The sequence below is a fragment of the Helianthus annuus genome, chromosome 16 (assembly GCF_002127325.2).
Source record: "Helianthus annuus cultivar XRQ/B chromosome 16, HanXRQr2.0-SUNRISE, whole genome shotgun sequence".
NCBI lineage: Eukaryota > Viridiplantae > Streptophyta > Magnoliopsida > Asterales > Asteraceae > Helianthus > Helianthus annuus.
The window spans coordinates 182,278,459-182,294,352 of record NC_035448.2 but is presented as its reverse complement, the minus strand read 5'-3'; the positions used below and the strand labels follow the sequence as shown (position 1 = coordinate 182,294,352).

At 37.2% G+C, this 15,894-nt stretch overlaps 1 protein-coding gene across 2 annotated transcripts; it reads left to right on the top strand.

Annotated features, from left to right (window-relative positions):
* The first annotated feature begins 1,236 nt into the window (after positions 1–1,236).
* LOC110918432 (F-box protein At5g46170) lies at positions 1,237–3,646 on the top strand. Of its 2 annotated transcripts, none has more exons than XM_022162747.2 (2): positions 1,237–2,449; positions 3,328–3,646. In XM_022162747.2, the coding sequence occupies exon 1, from the start codon at positions 1,315–1,317 to the stop codon at positions 2,446–2,448; it is 1,134 nt and encodes a 377-aa protein (XP_022018439.1). In that variant the 5' UTR covers positions 1,237–1,314; the 3' UTR covers position 2,449; positions 3,328–3,646. The 2 variants fall into 2 exon arrangements, with proteins under 2 accessions (XP_022018439.1, XP_035840844.1); XM_035984951.1 differs by having other exon boundaries at positions 1,238–2,449; positions 3,338–3,646.
* Positions 3,647–15,894: the final 12,248 nt, after the last annotated feature.

The following is a 15,894-nucleotide window of genomic DNA, read 5'->3' as shown; positions in this document are numbered from 1 at the left end:
TTTAATATATTTTGAAAGTGGTTGTGGGTGAATGAGAGAGAAAATGTAATGATAAATGTATAAAAAATATTATTTAATTAAAAAGGAGAGAAAAAATATACTGTTATTTAGTGTAATTTATGGTGAAAATATGGTGTGATAGATATGAATACTCTTATGCATTAGACTGTGGGGTATGGGGCTTGGGTTGGGGCGTGGGTTGGCTGAAAACGCCCAAGCCACCACCCCAGGTGGGCTTGGGTTGGGGCGTGGCCCAAGGGGCGAAAGTTTGAAGCCGGGCGTGGAGCGGGCTAGCGATCCTATGTGGCCGGCTCCTATTCGCTTTGTTGGCCATGTCATCCCGGGACATTTAAAATTTAAAATTGAACCGTTTGGCCAAGCCAAGCGATCACCCCAACCCAAAAGTCAACATCACTATAAATATTAACCCCAACCCCACCAGCTACCCCATCCCAAACCATCACTGTCCACCGCTACCCCAACCAAAACCCACTTGATCGAACCCGCTAGACCAACCCACTTGATCAATGGCCTCTTGGACCCACGAAGAAGAGCTAGCTCTCGTCACAAGCGTCGTTGACGCAATGAAGGGGCGACAACCCGGTCAAACACGATATTGGCCGGAAGCCTTTGCAAGCTACCGACATAACGTCGGACACAACCGGCACAACTTAAACGCGTGCCAACATAAATGGCGCGAGCTACGACCGAAGCTTGATCGTTTCAAGGCCTACTACGAAGCCGTTCCGAGCAGTGAGTTAAGCCACGAGGACCGGGTGGCGGCGGCGAACATTGAGTTTCGGGGCAAGGAGCGAAAGGCGTTCGACAAGCTCGCGCTTTTCGAGATTTACCTAACGCTCTAGGTTTTTTTTTATTTTGTAATTTCTAGGAATTATGTAATTTTTAATCGTTTTTAGGTTTTTATTTTGTAATCGTTTTTAGGTTTTTTTGAATTTAATAAAATTTTAGGCTTTTTTTTAATGTTGTGTATATTTTTTTAATTTTTTGTATTTTTTTATAACCTGCCAAGCAACGCGGTTCACCCACGCCCTGCCATACCCTATGGACACGTCATTCACCAGTACCAGTGGGGGGCTCGAACTCTACGTGTCAACTCATGCTCACAACCCCCACACCACCATACCCCATGCTATTAGTTCACCGTTAAAAAAGTAGTACTTGGTAAAGAAAGAAAAAAATAATAAATAAATAAAATAAAGAACATAATCTTCATGAATCGATTGATTGAAATTCCTCTCCATCTTTATCTCTCTCTCTCTAGATCTCTCTCTCTCTCTCTCTCTAAATTCACCGATGATGTCATCTATCCGGCCAGATCTCACCACCAGAATCCACCCCGAGCCACCGCACACCGTCGATCACTTCGACCTACTTCCAGACTCTCTCCTCTTATCAATTTTCAACATTATCGGCGACGTCAAAACCCTAGGCCGCTGCTGCGTCGTTTCCAAGCGATTCCAAACCCTAATTCCTCAGGTCGAAAACGTCGTCGTTCGCGTCGACTGCGTCATCTCCGACGACGACGCCACGTCAGCCTCCGGCACCGATAAATCCCGTACACCGTTTTCTAGTTTTTTCAGACTCGTAGTTGGTGGAATTGTTAAACCGATTCAAGCTATTGGACAGTTTTTAGGTCACAAAAGGTTGTTAACCGTCGGTACTAACGGCAACAGTGACGGTGATGGTGACGGTGAACAGTTAGGTGGAGTTACACATCATTCTCCTACACAGGTACTTAAAAACTTTAGTGATATTAGGTTTTTGAAAATTGAGCTTCCGAGTGGTGAATTAGGTATAGAAGATGATGTGTTGTTGAAATGGAGGGCGGATTTTGGGTCCACACTTGATAATTGTGTTATGTTAGGTGCCTGTTCTGTGATTGATAAACAAAATATGCAAAATTTGGCATCTAGTGAGAATAGTTATGATGGGATTGGGGGTGAGGATAATGGGAGTATACCGGAGTCGTTTTATACCAATGGTGGGTTGAAGTTACGGGTGGTGTGGACGATAAGCTCGTTGATTGCAGCGTCGGCTAGGCATTACTTGCTTCAACCAATTATTTCAGAGCATAAGACGTTGGATTCTTTGGTTTTAACGGATGCGGATGGGCAAGGGATGTTGTGTATGAATAAGGAACAGTTGGAGGAGTTGAGGGTGAAGCCATTGTCGGCTTCTTCGGCTTCGAAGAGGACTTTGGTGCCGGCTTTGAATATGAAGCTTTGGTATGCTCCGTATTTGGAGCTGCCTGATGGAAGGGTGCTTAAAGGGGCTACGTTGGTGGCGATTAGGCCGAGTGAGCAGTCGGGTCAAAAAGAGGGTTCGGATGGGTCGTGGGTTTCTTCTGCGTTTGAGGAGCCTTATGGAACTGCTGTTAGGATGTTGGTTAAAAGGAGGACTTATTGTCTTGAGATGAATTCCTTTTGAGGTATTTATCAACTTTAATGGAAAAAAGTTGAAACTTGAACATCATGAAACCTTTAGTTTGAATACTGCTGTGCTTTTGTGACTAATGTCAGTGAGATTTTAATTAGGAAGTGAACTTAGGGGGTGTTTGGTACTTTGGTTTGGAAGTTATAATCTGACTGTTGTGTTTTCAAGTTGCTGATGATCAATTTATATTGCTTGTGTATAGTGAAACGAATACTGATCATTTGGTTACACTGAGGTCAAATAAGTGAATAACCAGGTCAGGACATGTAAATTGTTAATAATTTGAATTTATGTCATCTCTAAACGATAGAAGCACATCGAACACTATCTCCTATATACTGTTTGTAATTCTTATATAAACTGCATGGTTGTTATTCATATTCACTTCTTACTACGAGTCAGTTTGAGATGGTATGTGCGTAACGTGCTACAGGTTTATTTAAAAATGTGCAAATGCATTACTATATATAATGTATTGTATTACTTTATGGATCAATCATGATCATATGAAATTGCTCAACTTTGAGATTTTCATTAAGTTCTAATTAACACATTGTTGCCTTTTTAATTGTTATATTGCTAAGTTTAATTAATTATACGAGACTAGCTTAATGTTTTATCTATTTCAATGTCAGTAAGTAATTTCACTAAACTTTGATAAATTAATCGGGGGCTTTAGATGCTGTAATACTTTTGGTTATTTTGTTCTATTTTCCTGACTTGTTTGCTATACTTCCCACTATTGGGTAGTATGATTTCCACCTTGCAATGTTAAAATAAGATGGTGTATCTTCCCTGTAAAAATAAAAAAGTTAATGCCTTTAAAATCGCTTGTCCTCTAACTTAGTTTATTTTGGAACCACGTGCATCTAGCGACTTTTAGCCGGTGCCAAGGCCAAGGCGTATTTAGCTTTGATTTGGAGTTGGAAGATTGTTGAAGGCAATGAAAACACACAATTTTGTTCTGTATGAGCTTTGATGGTGCAAATGTTCGTTTTCCTCGCATACTTTGTTGAAGTGAGAGAAGAAGACTTGCTGTTGGTGCTTCAACTGATGTTAGGTATCTGCCTCTGGTATGTTTCTGTTTATGTATGTTGTAAAAAGTTGGTGGTGAATGGTATTGTAAGAGCTTATTATGTTGTTCTTTGTTTACTGCCACATATATATAAAATACACTCTTCTTAGCTGTGAATATTTGTGGTTATGAAACATAGTCTTTTTTAAAATAATAATAGTAGTTTAGAATAAACAACTCCAAACTGCAAATAAAAGATAAAAAGTTGAAATGCTGCCATTATTGTGAGTGGTCATTAAGCTTGGCAAAACGGGCAGGTTTGATGCAATGATGCAACAAAATAGGTCGTTTTAAAGAAGTGTCAATTTGGGTTCGGTTTGAAATGGTTGTTATATGAGTTTACAATATGAATAGTAGGGTAGAAGGTAACTATTGCTATTAAGAACACATAAGTCTTCAGTCATTCTTCGAATAGATTCTTCCTGCACATACTCCATATTTCGCACAAAATTGAACGAATCTGCTATACTGCAAAGCTAGCAACCTGTCTTCTTGACGATAGCCACATAGGATCCAGAATTCGAACGACCTCATCTAAGACACTCTTTTTTGTAATCACTGCTTCTCCCGTTTTACCATCCAAATGCCAGTGTTTGATTCCTTTCAAGCTATCCAGATTGGACTCTTAGCATTGGAATCTTTCATAAACACCTTGCAGGCCTGTACACCATCTTGTAAGTACGATTTCCAGTCACCGGATCTTTATAGCTTACCCTTCTTCCAACTGTTGGCTTGAACATTACCCACTTACTTTTAGGACTGTCCAACCTTAAGTTGATCAACGCGCCATTCATGTTGCCATTCGACGTAGGATGATTAAGATCTATTTGAGCTAAGTGATGTAAGCTAAGCAGTTAAAGCGGTCTAAAATCGAATAGCAGTCAAGGTCCGCTATATGATATATAGGTTATAGCGGAGGTATAGCGGTAATTTTTATACCATGCATAATTTATGTATTTTTATATATAAATTCACAAGTATGAGGACTAAATATAAACTAATGAACATGGAGGGGGGTTATATGTTAAAATACCCAAACTTAAATAACCCTAATCATCCTCACTTTCATTATAATACGCCGTTTTCCAGCTCCCCTTCTCTTCTTCATCAGGCATAGTACCCAATTATCTCTGCAATGGTTCAAAATCATGGAGCAACAACTGATTTTTGTTCGAATTAAGCTAACATTTCGTTTCGCTTAACCGATTTGGTCAAATTTTGACTAATATCTGATCTAGTTTTGACCGATTTGGTCCGATTATAGGCGACTTTTGACCGATTTTTTTCAAACTTTGACCTAATTTGACTTTGACCGCTATACAGGTTTCCAAATAGCGGGCTATAGCGCCACTAATAGCGGAACCGCTATGAGCCACCGTTATTTGGACCGCTACAAACCCAGACGTCCGCTAACCTCTATAGCGCCGCTATTAACTGCATAGGATGTAAGTCTTAAAATGGCAAAGATCTTAGATATTTAGCATGAGGCATGAAGTATTGAACTCCATATATTCTTTTTAACCATAATCAATTTGTACCTTCCATCAAAATCCCAACCAATATATTCTTCACGAGTATTGCGATAATGTTTCTTTTGAGCTAGGTTAGGTTTAGGATCTTTAAACCAACTTTTGAACATCTGATTAACTTCTTCAGATTTACAACCTTCCTCAACAACATTATTTGAGTAAATCCAGGTTTTGAATGAATCAAAATCAATGCTCGAAAGGTTTTCACACGTATAAGAAATATCTTCACCTTTCTTGACTTCCACCAAATCAACATCAATGTCATCATCTGATTTCTAGTCTTCTACAATTCCTTAACTTGTTCACCTTCATCAAGATCATCGTTCGCCAAGTAATTTTCTTCTTAGGTATCAGTTTCATCATTAGAATCATCAAAAATACCCGACAAATCAGACAGATCTTCAATCACCTCATCTTTACCAGCAACATTATCAACATTTACATCTTCAAGTGTTTGAACAGTTTTCGTTTCTACTACACCTTTATCACCAACACCTACACCACTTCCAGACTCCCCCTCAGCTGTCGCTTCGGTTGCAGTTGCAGTAGCTGGTGAACTACTTGGCTGCTCCCTCGGCCTAGATGCGTTGGGATCATTGTCACGGTTAAAATCATCCTGTAAATTCTTCAGCTCATCAACCTTGCATTGCATCTGATAATTTCGTTCACTCTCCCCCTAGCAGCAAGTTGTGCTACAAGATAAGTAATAACACAACGCATTTGCTCATTTAGGGTAACCATTCGTTGATGCCACTTAACATAAACTGCATCACGACGAGCAAAAGTAGCCAACTGTTGAGACTGACTATCGATTTTAGAGGTCAACTCTGCAATCTTCTTTTCATTTTCTTCATTAATATTTTGTTGAGCATCAATGGTCTTTTGTTCTTTGATCAAATTAGTATTATCACGAATAACAACAGTTTGATCTTTCAGAAACTGGTGAACTTCATCAAACTTGTCCTTCAAACACACTACAAATTTTCGTTTCTTTTCCGTAGCAGCAGAGCTACTAGGTACATGAAACGAAGTAGGCCTTGTAGCAGTTGACATGGAACTTCCGGTCTTGGAGTACTTGCCCTCATAACCATAACAAAAGGCCTTGAACCTTCAGGTTGATGAGTAGGTGCTCTAGGACCTACAGATCTTCCAGCACTAGGCATAGGCGGTCTGGGTTGATCTTCATGAAGTCTTCGAATGACAGGTATTTTCATTCTAGGACCCGTTGGCCTTTGAATAGGTCTAAGATTTTAAACCCATGAACATCGGAGGAGAACTTGAAGAAGTACTAAATCCAGAACCCGACATACTAGCAAACACGTTCCCAGTACCCGGTCTTTGTTGCAATGAAGTAAATAATTGAGCAGTAGGAACATGTGATCTTGGTGCAGTTGGTGAACGTGGAAATAACAAATTAGCATGAATAGGAGCATTTACAGATGGTCGGTCGTACATCACTGAAAGTAGTTGATATAGAAAACCGATTCCATTGTACTTGAATCGGGAATCTCAACACCAACGGATGAAACAATAGTAGCTTTAGTAGTTCGAGCATCAGAGACAATTTCTTCCATTGACACAATCGGAGTAACAGGAACACTCGAACCTTCACCTGTTCTTCGATGTTTGTAAGTCCTTGTTATCTTGGTTTTAAAAAGCGAGAGGCGCACAAAAACGACGAGGTCTAAAACTGAGGCGCGAAGCGGGAAACGCAAAAGCGGCGGTCTTTTCATACCCGAGGCGCAAGCTAATTATATATATATTTTTTATATATCCTATATAGGTTTTTAGCTTTCTCTACCCAAAATATAGCTATAAGTAAGGTTTTTATATGCTTTTAAATGCATGTACAAGCCAAAAAAACCCAAGGTACAACAGTTAGAAGAGGGACCGAACAACGAATGCAACTTTGCTTCTAATTCTAACACTTGTTCGCTTAGCCCGCTTTTCAAATCTCTTTTCACTAACTTTCTATACTATTTCTCATTCAACATTGTATCATCATCATCAAAGATCTTCTCTTTACCCTTCGTTGAAGCTGAAGTTGGAGCTTCAGTCTCCAAAGACGCATCAGCATCAATATATGAGATAAGCGTTCCCATATCCACTATAGGTAGGATTTGGATTTTCACTTTCAACACCAACATTTTCCAACACTTCCATACGTTCAACTTCTTGTTCTTGCACATCTGGTTGCAGTACAAAAAGTCTTTGAATCTGAGAGGCAAAGTGAAAAACGTTCAAGCCACATAGAGACAAATTGTAATTATAATTATCTATACCATATTATAATACTAGGTTTAAACCTCGTGTATTACACGAGCAGCTGCATAAATGTAATGTCATATGTTAACATATACGGTCGTCAATATTTATCTTTTAGAAATAAACTTTGATCTTGTTTTTTATTTATTATTAGGTAAAAAATACATGTATTACATGAGGTTGAATCCCGTTTTTATCATACATTCGAATTATGAGATACAATGATTTTAGTTAGTTTTATGTACCTTCGTGCTTATTTGTTTATTTCATTCGTAAAACACCCATCTCAAATATGTATTCAAGAGAGTTTACAGTACAAAAAGGTGGAGATCGATCCCCACGTTTTTTTATATATTTCATCATTTTTTATGAATCATACTGTAAAATCGAGAATTAAATTCTTTTCGAATGTAGTATAGTAAAATCGAGAATTAAATTCTCTTTGAATACAGTATAGAATTGTTATATTTAAAATGGTGTTCATTCTAAATGTTGACGCAATGTGCGATAAATGATGGGTTTAAATTTTAAACTTTAAACTAATTATAACAGTACGTCTAACATTACAAAGTATATATATCTACGCATAATACTAGGGATATAACTTTATGATTATATAAATAAACAAATGTTTATCCTTATCTAAATTTTTGTTTAAAATTAATATTATTATTTAATATGAGAAATAAATAGGAAAATAAGTTGAGAAAGCACCAGAAAGTGACACGTGTCCAAAAAAGATTTTCATTTAGAGTTAATTACATAGTTAGTCCCTGTGGTTTGCCCAAATTTATTTATCGGTTGTCATGAGTACTATACATTCTGAATTCCAACCGCGTCCCTGCGCAACGTGTGGGTAACTATGACCCTAGTTATAACTATGAGGAGAAAAAGATCATTACATCTCTACTTTTAACAATTATAACCAACTTTAGGTGAACTTCTCCGTCACATAAAGCAACGTATAACCGTAATAAAATCCCAACATGAAAAATACAACTCTAGGTGAACTTCTCCATCCCATAAAGCAACGTATAACCATAATAAAATACCAACATGAAAAATACATAATAGCAAAGTCAATGGCATCCTAAAAATATAAATATAACATTGAACTCTACAAAAGCAGTTAATACCATAGAACCAAATAACGATAACATTGTGTTCTTCAACACCTCTTTATTAGAAACGCTCTTATGTCCTATGTGAGTTTACCGGAAATGTAGACCTTTCACATTGATACCAAATAAAAGATTAACAAATGGTGAGTGCATGTGTAACCAAGGTTACAACTAGTGGCGGACCCAGAAATTTTTTCCTAGAGGTGTGGAATATTTTTAAAGATTTTAGGCCACCAGTTATATAAAAAAATTGGTTCATAACGGGTTGGATCGGATCGGGTCATGTAAGACAAAAGAACATCAAACTAAAATTTATATAATCATAAAAAACACGTCAAATGTCATTACAAACGTATTTAAAATTGTGCACTACGGGTTTTCATTTTTTGAAATCTATCTAAAACATCATCTAGAGATACTAAAGTAACTAAACACCCCATAAGTGTATTATATTCTTACTCATGGTTCCTATCACAATAAATTACTCTATAAGTTTATAAAATAACATTAAACACTTAAAAAAACTAGTGGGAATGCCCGCGCGTTGCCGCGGATACTTTTGCATCCGGTCGACATAACAATTAGCGTGACCGAAAAATTCTGCCCTCGACATAACAAATGTATGTACTTTTGCATATATTTGCATATACCATGAACGAAGTAGTCATAACAACACTTAGTCGACAATATTGCATACCGGTCATCATGTCTTGACCCTGTATAACCTTAAGCCCACTAAAATTTTCATGCCTAGATTCTACCCCCGGGAGAAGAAACTCTGTATCTGTTACTGCTGGAATAGGTAAAAAAAGTTAGTCCTGCAAAATGTGTGTCTTGCCAGTAATCTGCTACATGTCAAAAACCGAAAAGAATGCCTACAGCCCATCAAACATCCCATGCTGACTCGCCACCTAACCCGATTTGAGCCTCTGGGCTCAGTAACTGTACAGCAGAAGAACCACTAGCTTTGCTCTTAACTTTCTTCTTTTTCTTTCCCACAAGACGATTCGTCGTCGTCGTCAACTCTTTTTTCGTTTCTAATTTCATTGTTTTCTGTGGCATCAATACGCACCGTTTCTTCTTCATGTTTGACTTTCTTTGAGTTTTTAAGTGACCATGACGGGTCGGTCCTTTAAGTCTCTCAATTTGCGTGGCTTTATCGATTGGTTTTGAGTTGAATATCTGCAAGCCCTGGCACCAGCTTCTTTATCTGCATTAGTAGACAGTTTATTTCAGAGGTGGACCCACAAACACGTTTTTTTTTTTTTAATTTATGAATTTGTAAACATATGTTACCTTTTTTGTTACTGTATCTTTCTCAGCAACAGGGTTCTCAGCTAGGTTGAGATTTACCAAGGAAGAAAGTAACTGAAATTCCAGAATGAAACCATGAGTTTAACATGTAAATTACGGTACCAATTAAAGATTATTTAAAAGGAGTTTCGATGATCTGACCACCTCATAATCAAGTTGTTTCGCAAGATTTTGGATTTTTGTATTTCGAGTTTGAAAGAGACAGCTAGAGTCAAAGTAGTCAAAATATTAAAATTTCATAGAAATAAAATAAACACTCAACCGATCCTGGGGGTATACAAATTGAAGGTGTTTTGTTATAACTGCTTGCTTACTTTTGTGATTGCTCAGACTTTGACCGATTTTAGTAATTGGATTCTTTGAAAGAAATGCAGAGCACACAAGCAACAGTCAGATGGATTTAAACTGGGATCATATTATGGTAAATCGTAGATAGTAAGTAATCCAGTTCAGATCTCATACCTAGGGTATTTAATTCTTTCATCTGATCAAGCCTGCAAATTGACGTGATCTCATTGTCTATTAAGAAAAGAGAGTATTTTTATTAGTTTCATAAAGATAAGAGTGAGCCTAAAGTTAAGGCACAGAGACCAATTGACCAAATCAAATCTAAGGAGGAGACAGACAGACCTTGTATTTGGCAAGATGGTTGGCATCGCGATCGTTGCAGAAAACGGTGCGATGACCTGGCGCCTGGGGCTGAACACGACCAAGTCGAATACTGCTCGATGATGTCAGACACCGCTCCACAGCAACCGGCGAGGAGGCACTGTCGCCGCCTTGTCTTGATCCCCTCCACCCCTTCATTACTTTACTCTAATCTAATCGGAACACATACGCATACAGTGGTATTGGTAAAGATCCCAAATCAATTCCATCTGTAACGGACTGGTTCCCTCTTTTTAACGTAGAGAGGCATGCATATGAAATGTGATTAAACGCAGGAGAGACGAAGCGATTCAATTGCCAAGGGGTTACATATAAATTTACCATTATAACCCTGAGGTGTCTTAAGATGTTGAGCACTTTCCCGTTCTACCCTTCTAAAATGTGTTGTATTTTTTTGTGCATGCTGCTTCAAAACTTGTACGTGAAGTAAAATTACATTTCAGTACATCACATTTCCTTTATGTAGCACTAGTGGGAATGCCGGGTGTTTCGACTTATATCAAATTTAAATATTATGTCTATTACGAACGACAACCTATTCCGGGTTTCTAACATTTTATCTCACTCAACAAAAAAGTAGTCATTGAACCTATAAGGTCACACACATGCAGAGAAAGTCTAGCTGACTGCTTTAGTATTACAAGTATATGTATGTTCTAGGAGTGAGTATATAACCGAATTAAACCAACCTTAACCGAACCGAACAATTAAACCACTCAAAGAAAGCTACTAACTATAGATTCTTCAACATTGCATCTCTCATTAGATATCGCGTCTTGTCATTCTACGAGGAGCCGCCGCCACTACACCCTCAGTTTTCTCTTCTTCTTCACCTTCGTCGTGGGCTGCGTTTGACGCCTCCCTTTCTTCCTTTTTTTTCTGGCACCGCATTCACCTTCGGTGCCTATAAAATCAAAATTACCAGGTTCATAAATCAACCAACATGGACACGAGTTGAACCTGGACCATTTGCTTGTTAATGGGTCACAACTTCAACCCATTTGCTTGTTAATGGATCATCATCCAACTGTTGGCTTGTCAATTGGTCATAATTTTGACTCATTTGCTTGTTAATCAGTCTTTTCTCTTTTATATCAAACATGTCAAATCAAAAAATACTTAAAAGAAAAGCTAAAGTCACACAATTTTGAGCCCAAAGACTAATCTAATAAGTTTTTTCAACCTTCAAAAAATGTTTTCCTCAGATCCGCAAAGTTGTTTTATCAATGGGTTGCTTACCATTATCCATACTACTATTTTTTTAATCAAATTAACCAAAGTGGCCATTTTTACATGTTACCTGGCCCACCAGCTGTAACCACGACCTTTAACTATACATAGAAAGAGAAGCCTGAGTTTGGTCCTTTTTGGTTTTCCCACCAAACAACAACTTCAACAAGACGCGAAAGATCATTAACAAAATAAAAACAAGCAAATCCTTAATTAAATCAATACAAAAGTAGCGTTTGTTTATAAATGCATAGATAAACCAAACCTTATTCGTATTTGATCATAATTCACAACACTATACAAAAACATATATACAATATTATTGTTAAATATGTATATGATAATATTTAGTTTGTGGTTATAGATTTTTGTACTAGATGTATATATTCGAATGTTTATATAAACAACTGGTTCATCTATGCTAATGAAACTAATCATACTTTATGTATGAAATTTATGATATAAGTTTCACAAAAATAAATAACGCTCCATCATACGTATAAAATGGTTTCCTTATAAAATAACTAGGTTAGAGTCCCGTGTAATACACGGGTTAAATAACAAAAACGATGAAATTAACTCTAAAGTGTATCTACAATATAAATTTGAAATATCCATGAAATTTCTTGAAAATGCCATTAATAATAAAAGGAAACTGATCTATCATTCTATTGAATCAAGTATGTATATATTTGGATTAACGATGGGTTAGATAAGAGTGACAAATCACATGACTAACACAGGGTGGAAAACCTCATGACTAACTAACGATTAGAATCATTCATCCTCATCTTCAAGATCCTCATCTTCATCGTAGTCATCATAATCATCTTCATAATTCGTCATCTTCACCCTGCACATTGCATAAAAGACCCGATTAACTTGTTTATTCAAACATTCCGAAGTGGTTGTTGAAGTGGTTGTTATGACTACATTCCAAAAATCAAGATACATTTACATTGTCCTGATAAAAAAGACAAACCTGACTCTGACTGGATTCCAAGACAAGATCATGCGGCTCTATTTCATCTGAGTTCGTGTCCTTAATATCCCCAATACCAACCTACATACATCAAAAAGTTGTATTTAACTATCAATCTAAAAACTTAGAAAATAAATACAAATCTGAAGATAAAATTTATACTTCATATTTTGTGCTTTCAATTGCTTTATGGTGTTTTCCTAGTCAGTCACATGTTCGTAAGAGCCTACATAGTTTACATTAAAATAAAATATAAGTTCTAACTACTTACATGTCCAGTGATAAATAAATAGATAATTACACAAGTTAACTTCACTATAGATCAAACCAAGTTAACCCGCTAACACTCATTGCCTTTATAAATTGTTGATGTATTTAGAGGTGTATCAATGCTAATTTTAGATATGCTTAAGTGACACTAAAACAATTATAATTACATGTAAATAAATACATCAAGAGTTTATATATAAAGTATGAAGTACAAAATTGCCCCTTCAATAATTAGCTACTACATCAAGATTTTATATATAAAGTATAAAGTACAGAATTCCCTTCAATAATAAGCAAACTATTATTCAATATTTTGTATGGATAATGGAATTAGCTACGAGCAAGGTACCCAATGCTGCAACATGTCCTTAGTTTGAATTCTTCCAAACTCGAAATCTTTAGTTAAAAATTTCCAATTAAGTTGTAATTTACCTTAACATAACAATCGGGCTTAAACTACCTCAGGCGATTTTTCTGCAACCGGCTTGATATCTACAACAGCTCCCTTCCATTCTTCTACCAACAACATGGCTTCACCCCTATATGAGTAAATGAACTTAATAAGCTATAATAAACATTCAAATTATGTTTTTTATAATCAAGAAATTGAGTGTGACATTAAAGGCCTGGACCAAAGCTTCAATGTGTTCTTCATCAATTTTAAGAATTCCCGTGCAAGCATTTAGGGCATCTATTCTTCTTGAACACAATTAACCTAATTTAATAACCACCAATTTAACCAAAACAAAACAAAATTAAAGTTGTTAAAGAAACCCAACTTAAACAGAGCATACTATGAAACGACATAGCATTAGAAAAACATATTGTGTTTACTGAAGTGGAGAAAGAAAAAAAGTAGTGTTTGAACCAAAAACGAAAGCAGGCAAGAAAGAAAGACATTCACCATCTCTTCGCGTGTCCTGACTCTGTATAGCATAAAGAACCGATTTAGAGTTGGTGATAAAGTAAAACAATGATGAAATCGCAAATCAATTGAGAAATTTGTAATTTACTCTGAATATAAGAACCCAATATCTATGAGAAATCTTCTGTCGCTACCAAGTAACGAAAACAATTAAACAAACATTGAAGATAAAATCAAACGGATAATGTTAAAATAGGGTACGAAAGTGTAAGATAAATTCACCTACCGTAAACCCCAAGATTAAATGGAGATGGAGCGGCTGCTTTCTCTGATGTGGGGCATGTAGAAATTAGGGTTTGAAAGAATCATACGGGGAGAAAGAAAACACTGATAGTCATTGAATAAAAAAACGGGTTGGACCCTAAAGCAGGTTTTGGAGTCCGCGTGTTAACCCAAAGGTAGATTTTTTTTTTTTGAATAAAGGCGGTATTTTATAAAAAACTTAAGCAAGGTGCTCAAGCAAAGTACAAACAATGGAAAATAGAAACAGGAAACAGGAAAGGAATACAGACAATTACATTAGAAATTGAAATTTCGCCAGTTCTCCCATGATATATCCGACAACCCAGCTCGATTTTTTATCCAAGTGTATGAGATGGCCTTAATATCACTGATTAGTTCTGCGATATCTGGAGGTTTACTTTTGAAGATAACTGCGTTCCTCATCAGCCAGATGTTCCAGCAGGTTGCTGCCGCCACTGTGTACACCGCCCGATTCAGCTTTTTCCCACCTTTATAAGACCCGATGAACTCTAGCAGTTGTACCACGCTTAGGATATAGCGCGGTAAGGGAATTTTCATCCATTGAAAGATCAAGATCCAAGTTTGTTGAGCCATATCACAGGTAATGAGAAGATGACTTACTGATTCCAGCGATTCATTGCAGAGAACACAATTTGAGGAGTTGAGATGTAGGCGCCGAATTTGGAGTGCTTCTTTTGTTGCAATACGGTCCAAGACTACCCTCCAAAGGAAACAATTGACTTTTTTTGGTAACCAGTGGAGCCAATTAAGCACCTTTGTTTCATTGATTAGGTTTATATCATCCAGTTCAGCACGGACAATACTCACTTGGAAATCCACCTTTTTTTCGCCCAACTTCCATAGCCAACCATCTGATCTATCACTAATTATGATATTCTTTATGCGTACTAAACAGTCTGCCCATTCATTCTTCAGTTCTTCATTTGGCAGAACATTACTACTACCCCAGAACCATTCGGCTCTACCTTGTATTATGTTGTAACGGTCCGATACGCTGCAACGTTTATTACTTTCTAATTGAAACAGATTCGGGAATAATTCACACAACGGTCTACCTCCCGCCCACGGGTCTAGCCAAAAACAAGTTTTATCCCCACTTCCCAAGTCTACAACCATTTTTTCACGCACCATTATCGGCTGAATTTCGTTACTACGTCCCATTTTTACTATTGACTTCCAAACACCTCCTATAGAATTTTTTAGCGGAATGGACGATTGACATCTTGGACCACCGAGTATGGCCGTAATCACCCTTGCCCACAACGAAGATAACTCGTTTTTGTATCTCACACACCATTTGATCATGAGGGCTTTGTTTGTTGAAGCCAGGCTACCTATACCCAATCCCCCTTTGTTTTTCGGAGCTACGACTTTGAACCAAGGAACCCAACTCACTTTGCTTTTTTCCATACACCCTCCCCACAAGAATTTTCTTCGAATTTTTTCCAACTGTTTTAATACTTGAATCGGTGCACAGAAAAGCGAAAGAAAGTATGAGGGAAGGTTGCCTAAAACCGCTTCAATTAGGGTCACCCTTCCACCAAAAGATAAAGTACGAGCCTTCCACAATGTGAGCTTCTCCTCAAATCTTTCAATGATAGGTCTCCAATTTTTTACCAAATTCATGTTTGCACCGACCGGGAGGCCTAAGTAAGTGAAGGGAAACGTACCCGTTTTACAGTGTAGAATAGCCGCCTTTTGCATAATGACTTCATTTGATACACCCACACCGAACAATTGACTTTTTGAGAAGTTCACCTTTAAACCCGATGACAAATGAAAACATCTCAACAATC

What these genes read in the sequence shown, in the direction of transcription:
- LOC110918432 (XM_022162747.2), top strand. Translation starts at nt 1,315, where the DNA reads ATGATGTCATCTATCCGGCCAGATCTCACCACCAGAATCCACCCCGAG.